The 17,004-nt window shown below is 34.6% G+C and overlaps 1 protein-coding gene across 1 annotated transcript in view; it reads right to left on the bottom strand.

Annotated features, from left to right (window-relative positions):
* Window positions 1-2,995: 2,995 nt before the first annotated feature.
* Window positions 2,996-17,004, bottom strand: part of LOC119637433 (neurobeachin) — a 166,297-nt gene continuing 152,288 nt past the window's right edge. The window contains exons 29-34 of the mRNA XM_038033451.1: window positions 6,391-9,202; window positions 6,148-6,318; window positions 5,826-6,089; window positions 5,499-5,695; window positions 3,744-3,895; window positions 2,996-3,607 (exon numbers count right to left, since the gene is read on the bottom strand). Coding sequence (XP_037889379.1) covers window positions 3,517-3,607; window positions 3,744-3,895; window positions 5,499-5,695; window positions 5,826-6,089; window positions 6,148-6,318; window positions 6,391-9,202 — 3,687 coding nt within the window. The 3' untranslated portion in view covers window positions 2,996-3,516. The remainder of the gene's footprint in view (window positions 3,608-3,743; window positions 3,896-5,498; window positions 5,696-5,825; window positions 6,090-6,147; window positions 6,319-6,390; window positions 9,203-17,004) is intronic.

Below are 17,004 nucleotides of genomic sequence, written 5' to 3'. Positions count from 1 at the left end.
TTTTCCATAAAAAAACTTTCATGGCTGTGATGTCCTTGGGAGCTGAAAGTTCGATCACCACGGAGCTGGATGAAGCTTTAAACCTAATCGCTACTAATCTTAACGCTATGGCTGAGAATTATATTACAGTGTTTTGTCGCAATACAAGCAAAGTAATATTTTCAAGATTTCTAACAAAATCTAAGTTCGGAGAAACTACAAAGTCCACGATCAATTGTTGGCTAAACCAAGCATATATATATTTTTTTTTTTTTGAAAGCTGACCAAATTAATTTCTTGTCAAGCGAAGAAAATACAAAAGCTAAAAATCTTTGTAGAAGGATTGGAAAATAATCCTCATAAGTAGGACTTGATATCATTTGATGACTTACTTAGTCATGTGCAACTTTACTGACTGTAATACATTTTATGGGTGAATGGAGGCATAAATGTCTTGAGCGAGCGACATACGTAAGAGGATTTCTATTCTATTTAGATGGAAGTACTAACATGAATCTATCAAATCGTGCGCGTTGAGCAACGTTTCCCTTATGACTCATTGCCTTGTTAGGGCGCTTCCACTTCGAAGATGGAAGAAAAAATTTCTTTATCAGAAATCGAATTTTGAACAAGAATATATATTGATAATTTACAAAATTAACATTCAGTTTCGGGTTGATATACTTGATTCGATAATGATTTCTGATTACTTTTGAAAATTTTTTAATTTTGTAATGATTTTAGACAAATTTTAAGGTTCAACTCTCAATCCTCAAGTTAACATTATAATAAGCTATCTCGTACTGAACACGCTTGATAATGATTGACTATCTTCCGGATTAGTGATAGGTATGATTATTCACTTGAAAATCTATGTTTACCGGAAGAAGGAAATCTAAAACTTTATCCATCATAGACTTGAATCAGTTTTGCTTACATTCCTAAGATCCCTAATAGAGAAAAGAGAAAGAGGAAAAAACCTATTGGAATTTTTTTCTTGTTTTTTGTTCGCATTAAACGGCCAACTATGAGGAAAAAAAGAAAAAAAAATTTTTTTAAGTGTAACGTGCTATACATGTAGTAACAACAGTTAAGTGCATATATATAGAAACTAATTTTTAAATATGATTATATCGAGTTTATAGTTATATGTATGTACATATCCGAAGAAAAACAAAACAGAAAAATTGCACGAGGAGGAAATAAGAAATTTAAACAAAGACTAGAAGAAAATTTGCAGATTTTTGGCATACACTTCTATGATAATAAACGCTTTTTATTATAATAAAAACTGTCTCTAATTAGAAAGAATGCATCAAGAATTATATTATATTATAAAAAAAAAAAATAAAAATAAAAAAAAAAATGAAAAAAAAAAATGGAGATGAAGATGGAGTAGATAAGTTAGAATATTTTTGAATTTACTTGATGATTGCAATTTGAAAATGTATTCAAAAATCGAAGAATACCTCTATAATAGGTCCTTATGATAACGGATAACGGATAACAGTTGCTGTGTAGTGTAGTCGAAATGGAAAGGAAAATATACGTACACTTATATGCTCAGCCTCACTCATCTATAAGGAGCTTTAAGAAAAAGCGTTTGCTATTGCGCAAGATGTTTTTGGGTGAATAGCAAAACGAAATAGTAGCGTATGCGTTCATCCTACAGCGATAGGCATAACAATCAATCCATATTTTAAATATATATCTTTTAGACGTGAGAGAATATCTCCCACCAAGTGTACTAGTACTTTTCAGCGTTACAATCGCATATAGCGTGGAAAAGATTCATCCTACGCTACGGTTACCGTAGTTAAAACATATTTTCACTTCTTTTTTTTTTTTTTTTTTTTTTTTTGGAATGAATGAATATCTTCTAATAAATTGTTATTTGTAAGTTTTTCTTAGAAAGTTGAATGCGTTCTTCTTTGTGTACTTTCTTTATTTATTTATTTACTTTTTTTTTTTTGTTTTTTTTTAAGTTTTGAGTAATAATTATTTACTATATGTTTTCTTTTTTTTTTTTTGCCTTTAATTCTATGATGCAATTAATTAAAGATTTCAACTAAGCTCTCTCTCTAATCCTCAAAATAAACACAAGTCAACACAACACATAAACCGCAACAACCAATATCGTTTAAAGATAATCAATTAATTAGTAATAAAATTATTTTATGGAGGGTTTAAGTACACAACAAAAAGTTTCCCATTCCTTTTTTTTTTTTAGATTGTTCTTAATTTCATCTTTTTTGTTTTCGTTTTTTTTTTTTTTTCTTTTGCTTTTTGTCTTGTTTGTTTTCAAAAAACGCATTTCATAAAAAATTAATGGACGTATTCTGATTTAATGATATAGAAAAGTTTTTTTATTTTTTTCTTTGTTTTCTCCTTTTTTTTATTTTTTGGTTTTTGTATGGACGCAATATAGAAATTATTTTACACACTGGGAGGGAGGCCAGAAATTTAGAAATTTTTTTGTTTCTTTTCCTGCTATATACAAAATGAAATAAAATTCAAAAAAAAAAAATAAATAAATACATAAAAGAAGAAATGTACTTTTTTATGAAACGTAACCGATTGCGTAGTCGCGTAACAAAGTCACTGAAGCTGTTTATACTGCTTTGCTGATAAAAACTGTAAGCTACTAATTTCTTTCTTTGCTCATCTTTTATTGTTTATTTTCTCATTTAATTATTATTTAAGTACTTTACGTGAATGTGTTTGTTTCTTTCTTACTTTCTTTCTTCTTTTCTTGTTTTTGGCCGCTTAGTTTTCATAATAGTTATGAATAAAATTATTTTGTAAATCCATTCTTTTCTCCTAGGTTTCTAGTTTGTTTTACTTTTTCGTTTTTGTTTAATTTAAAATAAGCTTTAGTACTAAATCTTTTTATTTTCATATTTTGAACTTGTTATTAACGAACTGAAATAAGTACTTTTTCAATTATAAAAATAATATTAAAAAAATGTTTTCGAAATAAACAACAATTTGTTGTTTTCATTTTTTTTTTTTTTTGTTTGTTTGTTTTTTGTTTTTTTTTTTTTGTCTCTAAACTACTTAGTAAAGGATTGTTTCCTAGTCTAAAACTTTACTAATTAAAGTTTGTTTTTAATCATCTCGCTAATTTTTCAAAAAGGGGGAAAAAGTCTATGAAAAATAACTCAACATTGCTAAGAATTCAACTAAATTATGTATGTATTTTCTTCTCTCGCGATTTCTATTTGTTTTTGTTTTTTTTTTTTTTTTAATTTTAATTTAACCTTAACACCATTTTTCCTTTCTTCTTTTGTAAGGTGCTTGGCATTGAATCTTAAAAAGAGGGCTATTAGGGGGCCTTGTAAAAAATATTAATATGTCACCGTTTTTGTTTTTTTTGTTTTTTTCTTTGTTTTTGTTAATTTTTATAAAATTTGTTTTCATACCTTAAATATCGCGTTTGACTTTTCATTTGGCCTGCTACGGGAATAAAGTGAAAGTAATTTGTAATTTGTTGTGGTTGTTGTTGTTGTTGTTGTTTTAGATTTTCATTTATATTATTTAATAGCGTTGTTGGTATTCATGATGCCAGCGATTAAAGTCAATGTGAAAGACGACAATTGAACCAGTTGACAGACCAGCCAGCAAATACCTGAAATGCATGTAGAAAAAGAAACAAAAAAGAAAAAGAAAATATTTATGAGAAAAGTCGCTTAAGTTTAGCTTACAATCGATCCATTCCTTTTCTTATTTATAAGCAAAATTAGGTCAATCCCTAATACACTTACTTCTGATCATGTGTTAAGGCCAGTGAACGTATGCCGGCATTGCAGGCGGGGAAGGCATAAAGTGGGGCTAAATTGAAAGTTCGCCACACCTCAACTATACCGCGATCTCCGGCTGTCATCAGATATTCACCATCACGCGATAATAACATACACTAAGCGGAGGAATACAAAAATATGGAAACAATTAAAACATCGCATACTTAAATATTACGACACACATATATATATAGAGATATTTCAAAATTGCAAAATGCCTCCATCTTCTAGATTACCCTGAATTTTTTTTTTAACTTTTAACTTTTTCAATGTTTCTGTTACATATGATTCCTTGTTATGCAAAATTTCAGTATCTTAGATTGACTGTTTAATAGTACGCGGTAAAAGTCTGTTCAAAAAAATAAAAGGGGCATTCAGCACTTCCGAAGATTGATAGTATTGTTGAAGGTAAGAACTGTGTATTAATATATGGCCATGAAATAGAAGGCATAAGGACATGAAATAGAACCATCTTTTTTTACATCGTCGTTTAAGCTTCTCTGTCAACCTGTCTGTTTGTTTATCTTCTTTTCTTGTGGTTAAAAACCTGCAGGTCGTAATTTTTGAAATATTTTGACGAAATTTATTATACCGGCGTGCTTCGGGTCAAGAATGAACGATATTGAAAACATTGTGGATCGGACTGCTTTCTCGATCACTTCCTATATAAGAACCTTATTTTGAAAGGCCATCATTTGAAGTCCGTCTGTGTTTACGGTTAATTACGAAGAGCTCTGCAGATATTTACTGAAAGCGAAAACACACTTCCTTTTCCGAATTCCACTGGGATGCATTAAATTTTTAGGAAATTGTGCCGCGGAAACCTCATAACATATGCACATCCTTGACCGGTGCGAATATTGCAATCGATTTAATCATATCTATAGCCTATGGTGTGTGCGTTCATTGATAATGCATTTTAGTTTGAAAATCACGTACCGTTTTCTGCGTATATATTCACATTTAACAATATATTTGCATAAATAAGGCAGAGTATGCGGATAGGGCTTTCAGTTTACGCCGCAAATTATAAAGAGCCAACTGCTCGTGCAAAATAAAAGAATATGTACTACGTACGATTTAAATATTAAATTTATGAAACTTCGTTCTATTTTTGAATCAAATCTCGTATACGAGCTAACAAAAATATGTCCTAAGGCGGATGTAACTTCTTCTTTCCTGTTTAAAAAAAAAAAGAAGCGAATAATCCGAACCCGTAAATATCGTGACGAAGCTCTTCTTTCCGATATTTCTGTAAATGGAATGTTATACACAATTTTTTCTTCCGTTATGATCATAAATGAAAGTTTCTCTGACTATATATATACATATTTATTCGATCTCTTGTTATCGTTATTCCTCCTAACGTTACTTAACGGCCTCAATATACAAATTAATAATTATTTTCAACAGTCTCATTCGGCTCATTGCTATAAACTTGAGCGAGCATAGTAGTCATTACTCGATAGCCCAGGTAGCCATATAAAATATTAATGTAGTAAGATGAATAATGATTAAGAATTTCTTTGTTTAGATATCTGTCAGACTTCGATTGTGTAAAGGGTTGTTCTTGATGTGTTGTTTTGCATTAGATTACAGCATTACGTAAACCTATTAATGTATCGTAACTAGTTTCAATGAGACTATACTTTATTTTCAACAAGTTCAAGTTGAACTTGCTATAAGTGTTATTAAAATATAATAAAGTATATCGCAAACCTGTAAGTTATCATTGTGAGTTTCATGGCGCAACTCCTTTCCATTAATGGTGTAAGCGGCTACATTACCTTTATCGTAGTTAACTACAATAAAACCTTCACGGGACATTGCAATTAGTTCGGGGGAATTAAAATCAAAAGGAGGATCTAAAGATCGTAAGAGATCACCGAATGTGGTATGAATGAGAACAGGACCATCTGTTGTAGGATGAAAAGAAGAATTTAAAAAAAAAATTGAGATATAAATGCAAATGAAATCTTTAACTTGCTTTAAATGGTGTATAAAGAAAAGGCCTTTTTTGCTTTTTAAACAGAATTTAAAACTTACTTGTCGATCCAGAAACTACTAAACCTAATTCAGCACTAATTACGACGGACGTGACAGCTTGTTCATGACCCGTTAAAGTTGTACGCGGCGTAGGCACATCCCCTTCTCCGACAATGCTTTGTGTTCGTGCATTCCAATGCCAAAGTAGCACTGTGCAATCGGCGGAACCAGAAGCTATGTAACAATCCGAAGTAATATTGCACTCGGAACGAGCCAAACAGGTGACTACACCGAAGTGTCCAAAAACGATTTGCACAATTTTGGCTGGAATTGAATAAATAACAAAACCATCGATTATCTATATAGTCGTTTAAGAACTTACCTGTCTCAGTGGAGAATACGCGAAAACTGTTATCCCAGAATCCACATGCTATTAAGAATCTGCTATCAACGGTGGTCACAAAGCAATTGGAACGTATTTTTAACATCTGACTGAAATTATCACCCAAATGTCTTCGATTCATAGGATTGTTGTGATTGGTATTCTGAACAGCTGAATTATTTGCAAGAGAAAAATGAAACTGGTCATACTATGCACTTTATATTAATAAATGATTAAACTTACTCAACACTGGATCAATGGTCAGAGGTTTTATCGAACCTGGTGATTGTGGTGATTCAGCATAACTGGGGCTCTGGACGGAGGCGGTGTAGTTGCAGTTCCAACGGTTTACTGCAAACTGATGACCCGCTGTCACAGTCACAACCGATGGTAGAGAAAGCTGTGGATAAGTATTCGCTGAAATGTGTATAACGGGTGAATTCTGATAGAATTTCAAGATCTGACAAAGGTCATCAGGCATGGCACTAAACATCATCGGGGATAAATGCATTGCCGAACTGCGAGGCGGATGTGGTTCCATTAGCAGTTGACTGGGAGTTTGACCGAAGTTACGTATTTGATTTTCCACAGCTTCACGCATTACTGGATCCCCAATAGCTTCCAGGTCTACGCTGCCTTCATAAGTGAGATAATAGAAAACATTTGTTGCACGTACAGCTTCCGGTCCTCTCTGCTTATACCCGAATACTAAATCTATCCATTGATGCAATTGGCACGAGACGAATTCCGATTCTAAAGCCATGCGGTTGATGCGCACAAACTCTTCAGGCGTTTTAGCCCAAGGAGGCAGCTCTATATCATTCACCAAGGTACCGTCTTCTCGATGACCCAAACGGTACCCTGACGAATTGTAAAACATCTCAGGCAAAAAATACCATTCCGGTATTAATTCTTTAACATCTGAGGTATCACGTTGACAATTCTTCCACGACAAAGAGATTGATGAAAACAAACGATCCGGATAATCGAATTTACCACCCTGCAAAGCTAGGAACATTGTGGTAAATGGTTCTACTCTCACTAACCAATTGAGAGTAAAACTAGCAGTGGAATAATGCGTACCATAATGAAACGGTGGTATGGTATCACTTTCCCAGCTTTCGTAGCGTTCCTCGAAGTAGGCCCGCCTTGAGGGGTTCAAGGCACCAATAGGTTTCGATAGATCACGGTAGTTGGAAGGCAAACTGAGGTCCAATTCTTTGGTTTCGTAGTTGGTTAAGACCCACGGGAATATAGGATATTGATTTAAATCGTTGTATGTACGTCCAGCTATTGTATTAAGGAACATTAAATATTCAAAATTGGAGATTTCACGGCGTTGCCATTTTTGGGTCATGTTCGAGTTGCGCATCAACTGACGTGGCGACATCATCGAAGCTCGTCTGGTCTGTGGTATACCGTACTTAATGCCTACGCCGACACGCGGCAAAGCTTTGATCACCTTCTTCACAGTTAGCTGATCAGGAAAAGCAAACAATATGGATGTGCGGGAAGCCAAGAAAATTTCCAGGGCTACATTTTGCAATAAATAGCGACGCGAAAAAATTGCTCGTACCTCTGAAAAATACCATTTGCCATGTAGATGATCACAGTATTTTAAAACTTCAGGATCAATTTTCTGAAATTCGGAATGTTCCTCGTCCACCTCAAAAAACATCTCAGTACTCGTAATAGATACAGTGCCAGGAGCTACTAAGCCAGGTGCAATAAGTTTGGCTTTGGTGCTAATATTAACGGGGCCGGTAAGGTCCAGATCGAGTTCCCGGTCTTCGATGAGCAACTCAGCGTCGTCTAGTAGGTCGGCAGTGTGTTGGTTGGCTTGATGGGCACGGGAAACGGCAATTTGGGTATGAAATTCATCACGAGTTTGTAGAATAGCATCCTCAGGTCCTTCGTTTTCTATGGCAGCTTTAAGCGTTGCCTGAGGATGTGAGGAACCGCGGGGATTTTGAACCATACGCTTACGACGTCGAGCATCATCTTCCCAGGCATCCAACTTCCAGTAAGTTTGCTTCTGAACACTACCGCTAGCATCACCCCACGCACCATGTCGGTTACACATAATATTACGAACTTTCTCAAGTAAACGACTAGCAATAACATTATCCCGGCGGCGGGCGGCTGTAATTAAGTGGTCACACATACGCTCTTCTTCACGCCTTTCAAGCAATGTTTGAGCGCACTGTGATTCGAAATCAGCATGCTTTAGAACATCGTCAGCACGCATTCTGTTGAGAATAAATTCTGCTTCGTTAGCTACACGAACTATATGATCTTTCATCGCGTGTGATAATAATCGGCCTTCATTAATGAGTTCTATGAATGCTAAACCAGCATGCTTTTGCAAACTATTTTGCCATTCTTGCGAACACAACAACATTACTAACTCAACTACCGAATGAGAGTTCTTAAACGTAGTTAAACCTTTTCCCTCCATTAATAGTTCTTGGCCATGCGAACCCACTAGGGTTTTCGAAAGAAAAGGGGCAAAATCCACCATAATCTCACGCAAAAGAGGACACACCGGACCTAAAGCTATCTCAAGTTTCTGCGTAAGACTAGCTTCACGTGACGGCGTAGTCAAAGGCAAATGACCTACAAGTGGTGGTTTCATAGGCAAATCATCGGCACGACAACCCCTTTGAGACGATGTAACCACAGAATTATTGGCAGAATTACTAGAATGGCCACTTGTTCCCGCATAATTATCTGGTACCCGTACAACAGATATCTCTGAATCTGGTTTATCACCGCGTTCATTAATTATATGTTGTTGCTGTGAAGCGTGCAAATGCTGTTGATGCGCTGTATGCTGGTCGTGCATTCTAATATCACCCTGTATTAGAGTGCCACCATTACCACTGACACTGGACTGCACACCAGTGTCCTCATTCAAGTTGACGTCTGTCCAACTTTCATCGTTCGAGTTTGTTGGCTTATTATCATCGGCCATTATTTCACTGGATGATTCCACTTCAGGAACTTCATTTTCGGTTGAATTCATATTTAGTGAACCAACGTCGGAATCGACGCTCTGGAAAAGAAAACCATTGTCGTCACACATTATGAAGAGGCGAAATAGTAGGTGTTTGTGTTTCGTTGGTTTGCAATTGCCGTTGCGGTCAATTAGTTAGCATAGAAGGACACAACACGGGTGCGTATATGTGGTTGATTTATAAAATACGTGAAATGCGCAAAGCGTGTGCACACGAAAAAAAGAAAACGAGACAGTCTCGTAAGTATTAATTAGGTCATTATAATTGATTATAAGTGATAGAAGATATTCAATTCCCATTCCTAATGCATGAGAAGTTTACATACATGTAGAAATTGTTAAATGCCAACTGAACTGAAAGCAACTGCGAATTTATTATTTTACTTATTTATTTTCTATTTAGGGCCGTTGGTCATTCATTGACATTTAAAAATGTACGCGACACCAGCTTACGATTAAGTTCAAAATGCATACGAAGGTGTTGAAGCACCTCATTCAATAAACAATGTCTGGCGTAAAGCTATCAAGTTTAATTATGTCTGTATTTTAAATTCATTGCAGTACCTTCCCGTAAGTCGTGTGCATTGCTTATCTCTTTGCAAATGTAATATCTCGCCCATGCCTCGGAATACTTCCACATCCCTGAGATAATGTTGTTTACTTGTGATGATTTCAATGGAGTAATTGTGTAGAATAGATTCTGTAAAGTGGGAATCGAAATCGAAAACTGGGTCCAGTTTAAAAGCGGAAGGGGACTTTCGAATAAGAAATTTTAAAATGTCTTTACAAATAGTTTTCAAATAATTTAGCTGACATAAATAAAACAGTTAATAAAATCCTAACTCGTTATCGGAGATTCGTCTTAAGTCAAATATTGTTTTCTTATTACTGAATGACTGACGACTATCTTTTTTTGCTTTTGTAAACATTTTCCAAAACATTTAATTTATTATCGCCACGTTTATGCTGTCAGTTGTCATTTATTAAAATACTTGTAAAACGGCAACGACAGCATTTCACATGAATCTGTCGCTACTGTTATTATTGTATTATTATAATCGTACAGACAGATCATTAAATTTGTATTATGATTGTGACAACGACAAATGCAAATGTTACACAAATCTTTTTAAATACTCTACTGATAAAAGCTTTTGTTAGCGCTGATGATATTTTCCGCATTTGCAACACTTTGCTGGTGGATGACAAATGTGATAATGTCTATCTATTTATCGACAGACAGAGATAGAGAGATTGTTTGTCAATAGTTATTTTGTAAATGAGATAGATGAACGTATGCAAACATGAGCGTATGCATGCACATACAATATGAGAGAGTAAACCACAAAAACACAACGTCAGCTATATAATGGAAACTCTGCCTATCGCACAGTGTTAAGTTATTTATCATCACAAAAAAAATAAAAATAAAATAAAAATGAAAAAAAAAAAAACATCTCCTACTTGTTCATGATACGCTAAAGTGTGTTGTGAATTGTTGTAAGTATGGGTGACAACACAAGTACAATGCTCTGGCGTACTTCGGAAACAAGTGTTATGCTAATGAATTAATGTCTATATGTACGAGCGAATATGTAAATGACATGTTGACTAAATTTTTATTTAATTAATTGTAGTTGCTCGAACCGAATCCGTGTATAAGTCGGTATCTAGCTATAGCTATGATGGATAACAAATCATGCATTAGATAGGTGAGGGTGCGATGATATACACAAGTGCGTGCATTTCGTTGAACTGTAAGTGAACTCTTAAGATTTCAATTGCTTGCAATTCATGAGCGGCTTTTAAGGTTACGTTAAACCTATCCCTTCCGTAGCTATACATTGAGATTATTATATTTCACGTCTTGCAGTGCATCAAACCGTGAGCAACTTACTCTTTTAATCTTACATTCTTGGTGATTTTTATTAGTTTCTACCCATTTGTGCGCAATAGTCCTTCGTAAGCTTTTGTAAGCATTGAAGTTAAGGCGGCTATTATGATAAGTAGATTATCGTACACATAAGTAAGGATTAAAAATAAACCGATAGATGAATTAACACGTACTTATAGTTAATGAAAACTCACTGTCATTATATAATCAGATAGCACTTGAAACGCAATTTCAAAGAGAACAGTCAGTACCAGCTCTACGCAGGAAAGCTTTCGTTCGTCAGTACGAATGCAAAAATTCTCATAGAGTCGGATTAGTTGCGCTGAGTTGCTTTTATGCCTATGCTTTTTAATGAACACTACCTGGTGGCAATTGTAATTAGATATTTTACTTATTCGCTGATCTATCAGATATAAGTTTTATCTTTCCCTTTACGCTATCTGTTAGATGTCAAGGTGTTCAACAGTTATCGCAACATATCGATCTTGGTGTCAAATTTATACTACGAAGAAATAACCGCATCTCTTTTCGGGTATACACTGACTTACCTATTTGATCGCATGTAATAGCAAAACACGATCAGTGGGCACAACAATAAAAAAATTTTTTTGTTAAAGCAAACCCGTAATATTCAAAGCACAGCGGTAATTAAATTCCATCGTTATGATCTTATTCCCCATAACCCTTCTTGATCGTCGTTGTAATTTAATTACATTTCCGTACCGTCTCCTCCCGTCCCGTTTTTTTATATACTTGCCGATTTTCCTTGCTGATAATAAAATGCACCTAATCGAAATCGGTCATGAATCAGCCTACAAACAGATCAGATCCATCGCTACGTCGAATAATTGCAAAAAAGTTCCGAAAAAATAAAACATTTTTCTTAACAAATTTGAAAGGGTTTACAACTCGTCTTAATGTAAATGCAAAAAATTATGCTTGAGTGTAGACGAGAATCTGTATTAATTGTTACTTGCAAGTAAATACCGAATAAAGATTATAATATGAGTATATAGAGAGTATAGTGCTTAGGTAGCTATGTGGTGACCAAAGAAAAGAAAAAGTACGACGCAGAATGGGATGATTTACGGGGCAATCAGTGACCCTTGAATCGACAACGAACGAGCAAAAACCCGAATGACGACTTTCTCGTCAGCCGCTGCCAGAGTCGAACGTATTATAAAATGGTTACACCGCTTATGTTCACGAATAAAGATAGATAGATCGTTCATATTGATATATTAAAGACTAATGTAATTTTCATGAAATTATGCATTCAATGTATTTCTGCACCAAAAAACCTGGTAAAACTAAAACCATTTCATTCATGAACAAACATTTCGCGTTCAATCTGCACGACATATTCCACATTTTTTTCTCAAGAAGTCTCGCTATTAGGTATAAAGTAAACAAGACTATGAAACTATCATGTGATTTCTGGCATGCTGTCTGTCCTCAGACGCTTTTTTAGCAAATTCACGGCGACATTTCGAAGGTTTTCAAATAATTTTAAAAAAATAAATAAATAAAAAATAAGGAAGGTTTAAACATGTCCTTAATGGTAGGTGGAGTATCGAAAACTTCATTCCAAGTATATTATGAGTTCTTGCTCTTGTTCCTTTTTTAAAATAATTTTAATCAAAAACTTTCTAATTCAAACTTTTTCTACTAATTATTATTTTTAAATTTTTAACATACCCACGTATTTAACTTGCGATGAAACAACTAAAGCAACTTTTGCATTACAAAAACTTTTCGAATGACTTTTGTGGTTGCAGTCTGTCATCAATACGTAATGAAGAGACTTTTACACAATATGTGACAACTTTAAAAAAAAAAAGGAAATAAGAGAAAATAAATCAAGTTATTACAACTCGTGGTATTGTGCGAGAAAGTTTTTCAATCTAAACTTTTTCTACCTAATTTGAATATTTGGGCTAATTTTAATAGCGACAATGGACAAAATTTACCTTGGATCACAGTTATTAAGCATAACAAAACCAAGAAATGGTTTATATTCGAGTTGGAATAAAATTGTTCACATTCACGTTCGTGTGTGTTGTGAAAAGCCATAAAAACATCTCAAAAGCCATAAATTACTTGACCTAAATGTTGAAGACTTCAAAAGGAGAGAGAAAAAACAAATTTAATATTGTACTCATAAAAATCGTTTCGATTTCGTGCTCTTCTCGCTTGTCAGTAAAGCGATTAGAATTCCTTCAGCACAAATCCAGCAATTGCTAGGATGTGCGCACCCGAGATATGGTAACTATTCGCAGTCTTAGATTAACGAGAAGCGATCATTTTGAATATAAAACGTTCTTCTTATCAAAATCAATTCGTTTTGGGACCCAAGCCCAGATAAATAGCTTACTCTTGGATTTCGTGCTGCGGGAGCCTTGAACATTGAGTGCCATTTTTAATTACGCTCGACGACCGATCAGGTAAAATAAGTGAAAAGTGGCAGGTTTGGAGATACTTTTCAGATTCGCTGCACATTCGCAATTTTAATACAAATGAATACAGGCACCGAAATCGAGAAACCCTACCAACCGAGACAGAACGAGAGGCAGTCCGCTGCTTGGTTGATTGGATTGCTTCTTTTTTGTCTCGAAACTTGTTTGGATGCTTTGGAAGTGGATGACATTTAATTTTAGAAAAACTGCATTGATAGACACACAACATGTGTCTATTCACACATTTCACCATCAACTTCTTTATTTACTTACTGACATCGTTAATAGCAAAGGCTGTCCCAGCATTACTCGCGTCTTCTCTACTTTATGAGAATACGAAAAAAACTGCGGACTCGAATGAGTTCATTTGTCTTGTCATTGCGGAAATATTAAAACAGCGGAGGTCTTTTAGGTGTCTGACCCCCACAGTTAGCAAATTTATTTCAAAATTATGAAGATTCGTTGAGAGGAGCAAGATCCCCTACCTATTCCTTGAATTGAAATATAAAAAAAAAAGAAAAGGAAAACGAACAACGTTTTGCCAATATTGAAGGTATTGAGATAAATAATTCGATCCTAAGACGACATGTGTTCGCGACAACGCGTTCGTCCAACAAACCAAAAGAAAAATCTTAAGTATAATATCAGAAAATTAAAAATTCTCTTCCATATAGATTAAGAGAAGAGAAAAGTTTTAATTAAGAGGGGGCGTTTCCTTTCTAATGATCGCAGAAAAGACCTAACCACAAAATTACAAAATGTATTCCTTTTTAGCTGAGGGATGAGATATTTTCCTTAACTCCGTTCGATATTTTAATTAGTTTCCAACAAAAACAAATTATATTCCATTTTAATCTTTTCGTTAAGTTTGTTAATTTAATAGCACAAAAATTGTTTAAGCATAAGCATAAGCACACAAACGAAGCGGTGAGAGTAAAAGTGGGCTGAATGATTTAAATGAAGAAAAAATAAATAACTTAAAGACTACATTAAATAAAAAAATTATATAATTTTGGACTAAATCATGCGTCCTCTCTCACACATTTTTACAATTCTCTTGAGAATAAAAACCTCGAAGGCAAGCACTTCATTGCAAACAGCGTTCGACATCGCTGTTGTGAAGAAAATTTTTATGCTAGCAGGCTAAAAATTTAAGTGTTTATTGACAATGTCCTGGCGAGGGCAGAAAAGATAATGTAAGGTCCGAATAATATGCGGGTAAATTATTAAGAGGCAACAACGCTATTTAAAGAAAATTGTTTTTTTTTTTTTTTTTTGCCTAACAGATGCTTTAATGGCTCAAGGACATTTGGGAAAAGTGCATCAACTGAAAGAGACATTTTCCTTGCGAGTTCAAGCTCTTCCCCGGGCGTGCCGAAAAGACTATCTGTAACGAATGGATCTTCACTGGGACATTACACAGTCTAATGTCTCGCTTGTTATGTTCGCAAAAAAGTCTTTGGCTCATTACGACGAGTGCTGAGTAGATGCAAAGTTGACAGCGATTCGAGAGATCCCTTTTGCTTCTACCAAGAAATTAAAAGTTTGTTAATTATAAATTCGACTCTAAAATAACTAATAGTTTTTTGCCATTTTTTGCGCAGTTCCACCACTTGCGTTTTTGCCACTTGCAGCCGAAGCGTAATTTTCCATCAAAAATTCTTCGTGGAAAGGGAATAAGGAAGGCAGTAGTATATTTTTGTGGCGCTACGATTGCAGAATAATGGTAAAAGTTATTGAAAAATTATAATAGAAAAGCTTGTCTCTGGCGCATTCCAAAAGTTTAACCATTTTTTCAAAACAACACTTAGTGCAGTCGCAGCAATTTTCATTCCTTTCATTCGAATTTCACACAAAATATTTCGTAACAGTACTCTTGACAGAAATATGGAGGGCTTTCTGATAAGTTAATTTAAAAAGGTTATTTATATGGAAATGATTGCACTGTTGCAAGTAATATTTTGTAATCATCTAGTCAAAGTCAGACATCTTTGTGTAACGGGTGCCACATTGCACGCCGCTTTTTGTGTAAGGGGAATATATGTTTTGTAAATAAAGGCAAATGGCCAGACAATGGATAAACGTACGGGTCATTGCGAAACTGATTAATACGGCATTAATTGCTTTCTATCCAACAAACACTCCTTATCGAGAAAGACGGACGATTGAAACTTTCTAATCGGACAAGCTGATGTCGTCCGCTTGACTATTCTGCACCCTGTGCTACTTAAGTTCTTCTTCGATCCATCATTTTGTGTAAGAAGCTGAACTTTCCCAAGCAAACACTCTTCAAGCAGACACTCTAAAGCAATATTTTTAAAATTTTCATCGTACTTCTCTATACGCGAACATGTAGATTAAGTTTTTTTTTTTTTTTCAGCTTTAAATTCTTACCAGCTAAACTGCCTCCCGATAATAACTACGCTGTAGCCATCGTTTAATACTTTTACTATATATACTTAAATATAATTTGGCCGTCAAATCTCATTTTTGGTAGCTAAACAACAACGCAAATGTGATGAAATCTGTGATGAAAAGTATGTTCAGCAGATGGTTGTGTAGATCTTATAATGAGATTGTAGAAAAGTTGTTTTCAAATTCATTCATTTCGATGAATGTCCGAAATCTTGACTTGATGGTGGCTCGCAAACAAATGATCACTTGTTGAAACTATTTTACGTATATGCAGAATAGAGATTTGTCAAGAAAGAAAATTTTTTTTTTTTGTGATTTTTTTCATATACGTAATGATGAATCATTGTCAGTGTTGGGAAACTTTTTCATAGCCAAAATGAAAAAGTGTATCTTTCGAGTTCATCACAAAGATTTTCAAGTTTCGACAATAAGACTTGAATGAATGCCTAAACCTTCTACAAGCTTTTTCTCACTTTATTTCGATTCGCATGTTGAAATAATTTCGAAAGAGTGCGAATGCAAAGGAAGTTTTTTTATTATAGATGTTAGATCGCTTTGTATATGTGGGACACAAATCGTAGCTTTATAAAAGGACATGGCGTACGACTTGTAACAAATTTAGTTTTCCGGAACAATAGGCATAACCAAGTTCTCTAATATCAATATCGATGTCAAACAAGGCTGTTAAGTCACGAAAACTATTCGAAAATATATTGGTTGTGACTTGTAACATTGCTGTGATTTTACGACAAATACGATCAGGTGCCTAAGTATAATCATGGATATGTTAAAAAATTGGAATGCGTGTGAACGGTTTTTTTTTTTTTTTTTTGAGAACTATTTGAATCGTTTTCTAGTTTTTAACATGATCCGCTCGGAATTCTTAGAAACCACCACGTTGAGAACTATACGCGAAAAGTGTGTTGCGAAAGCCCATATCTGACAATCAGACCAATATGCTGCTGCTATGTCCAGTTGGTGGAATCTGTTCAGAAAGCATTTTTCCTGTTTTCTCTTCAGTGGCATAGGTGGGAAGAACAAAGAACACTTCCTCCTTATGAGAACAGCTGTTGTGA

This window comes from Glossina fuscipes, unplaced genomic scaffold (genome assembly GCF_014805625.2).
Source record: "Glossina fuscipes isolate IAEA_lab_2018 unplaced genomic scaffold, Yale_Gfus_2 59, whole genome shotgun sequence".
NCBI lineage: Eukaryota > Metazoa > Arthropoda > Insecta > Diptera > Glossinidae > Glossina > Glossina fuscipes.
The sequence above is the reverse complement of the archived record's forward strand: the minus strand, read 5'-3'. Positions and strand labels throughout refer to the sequence as shown.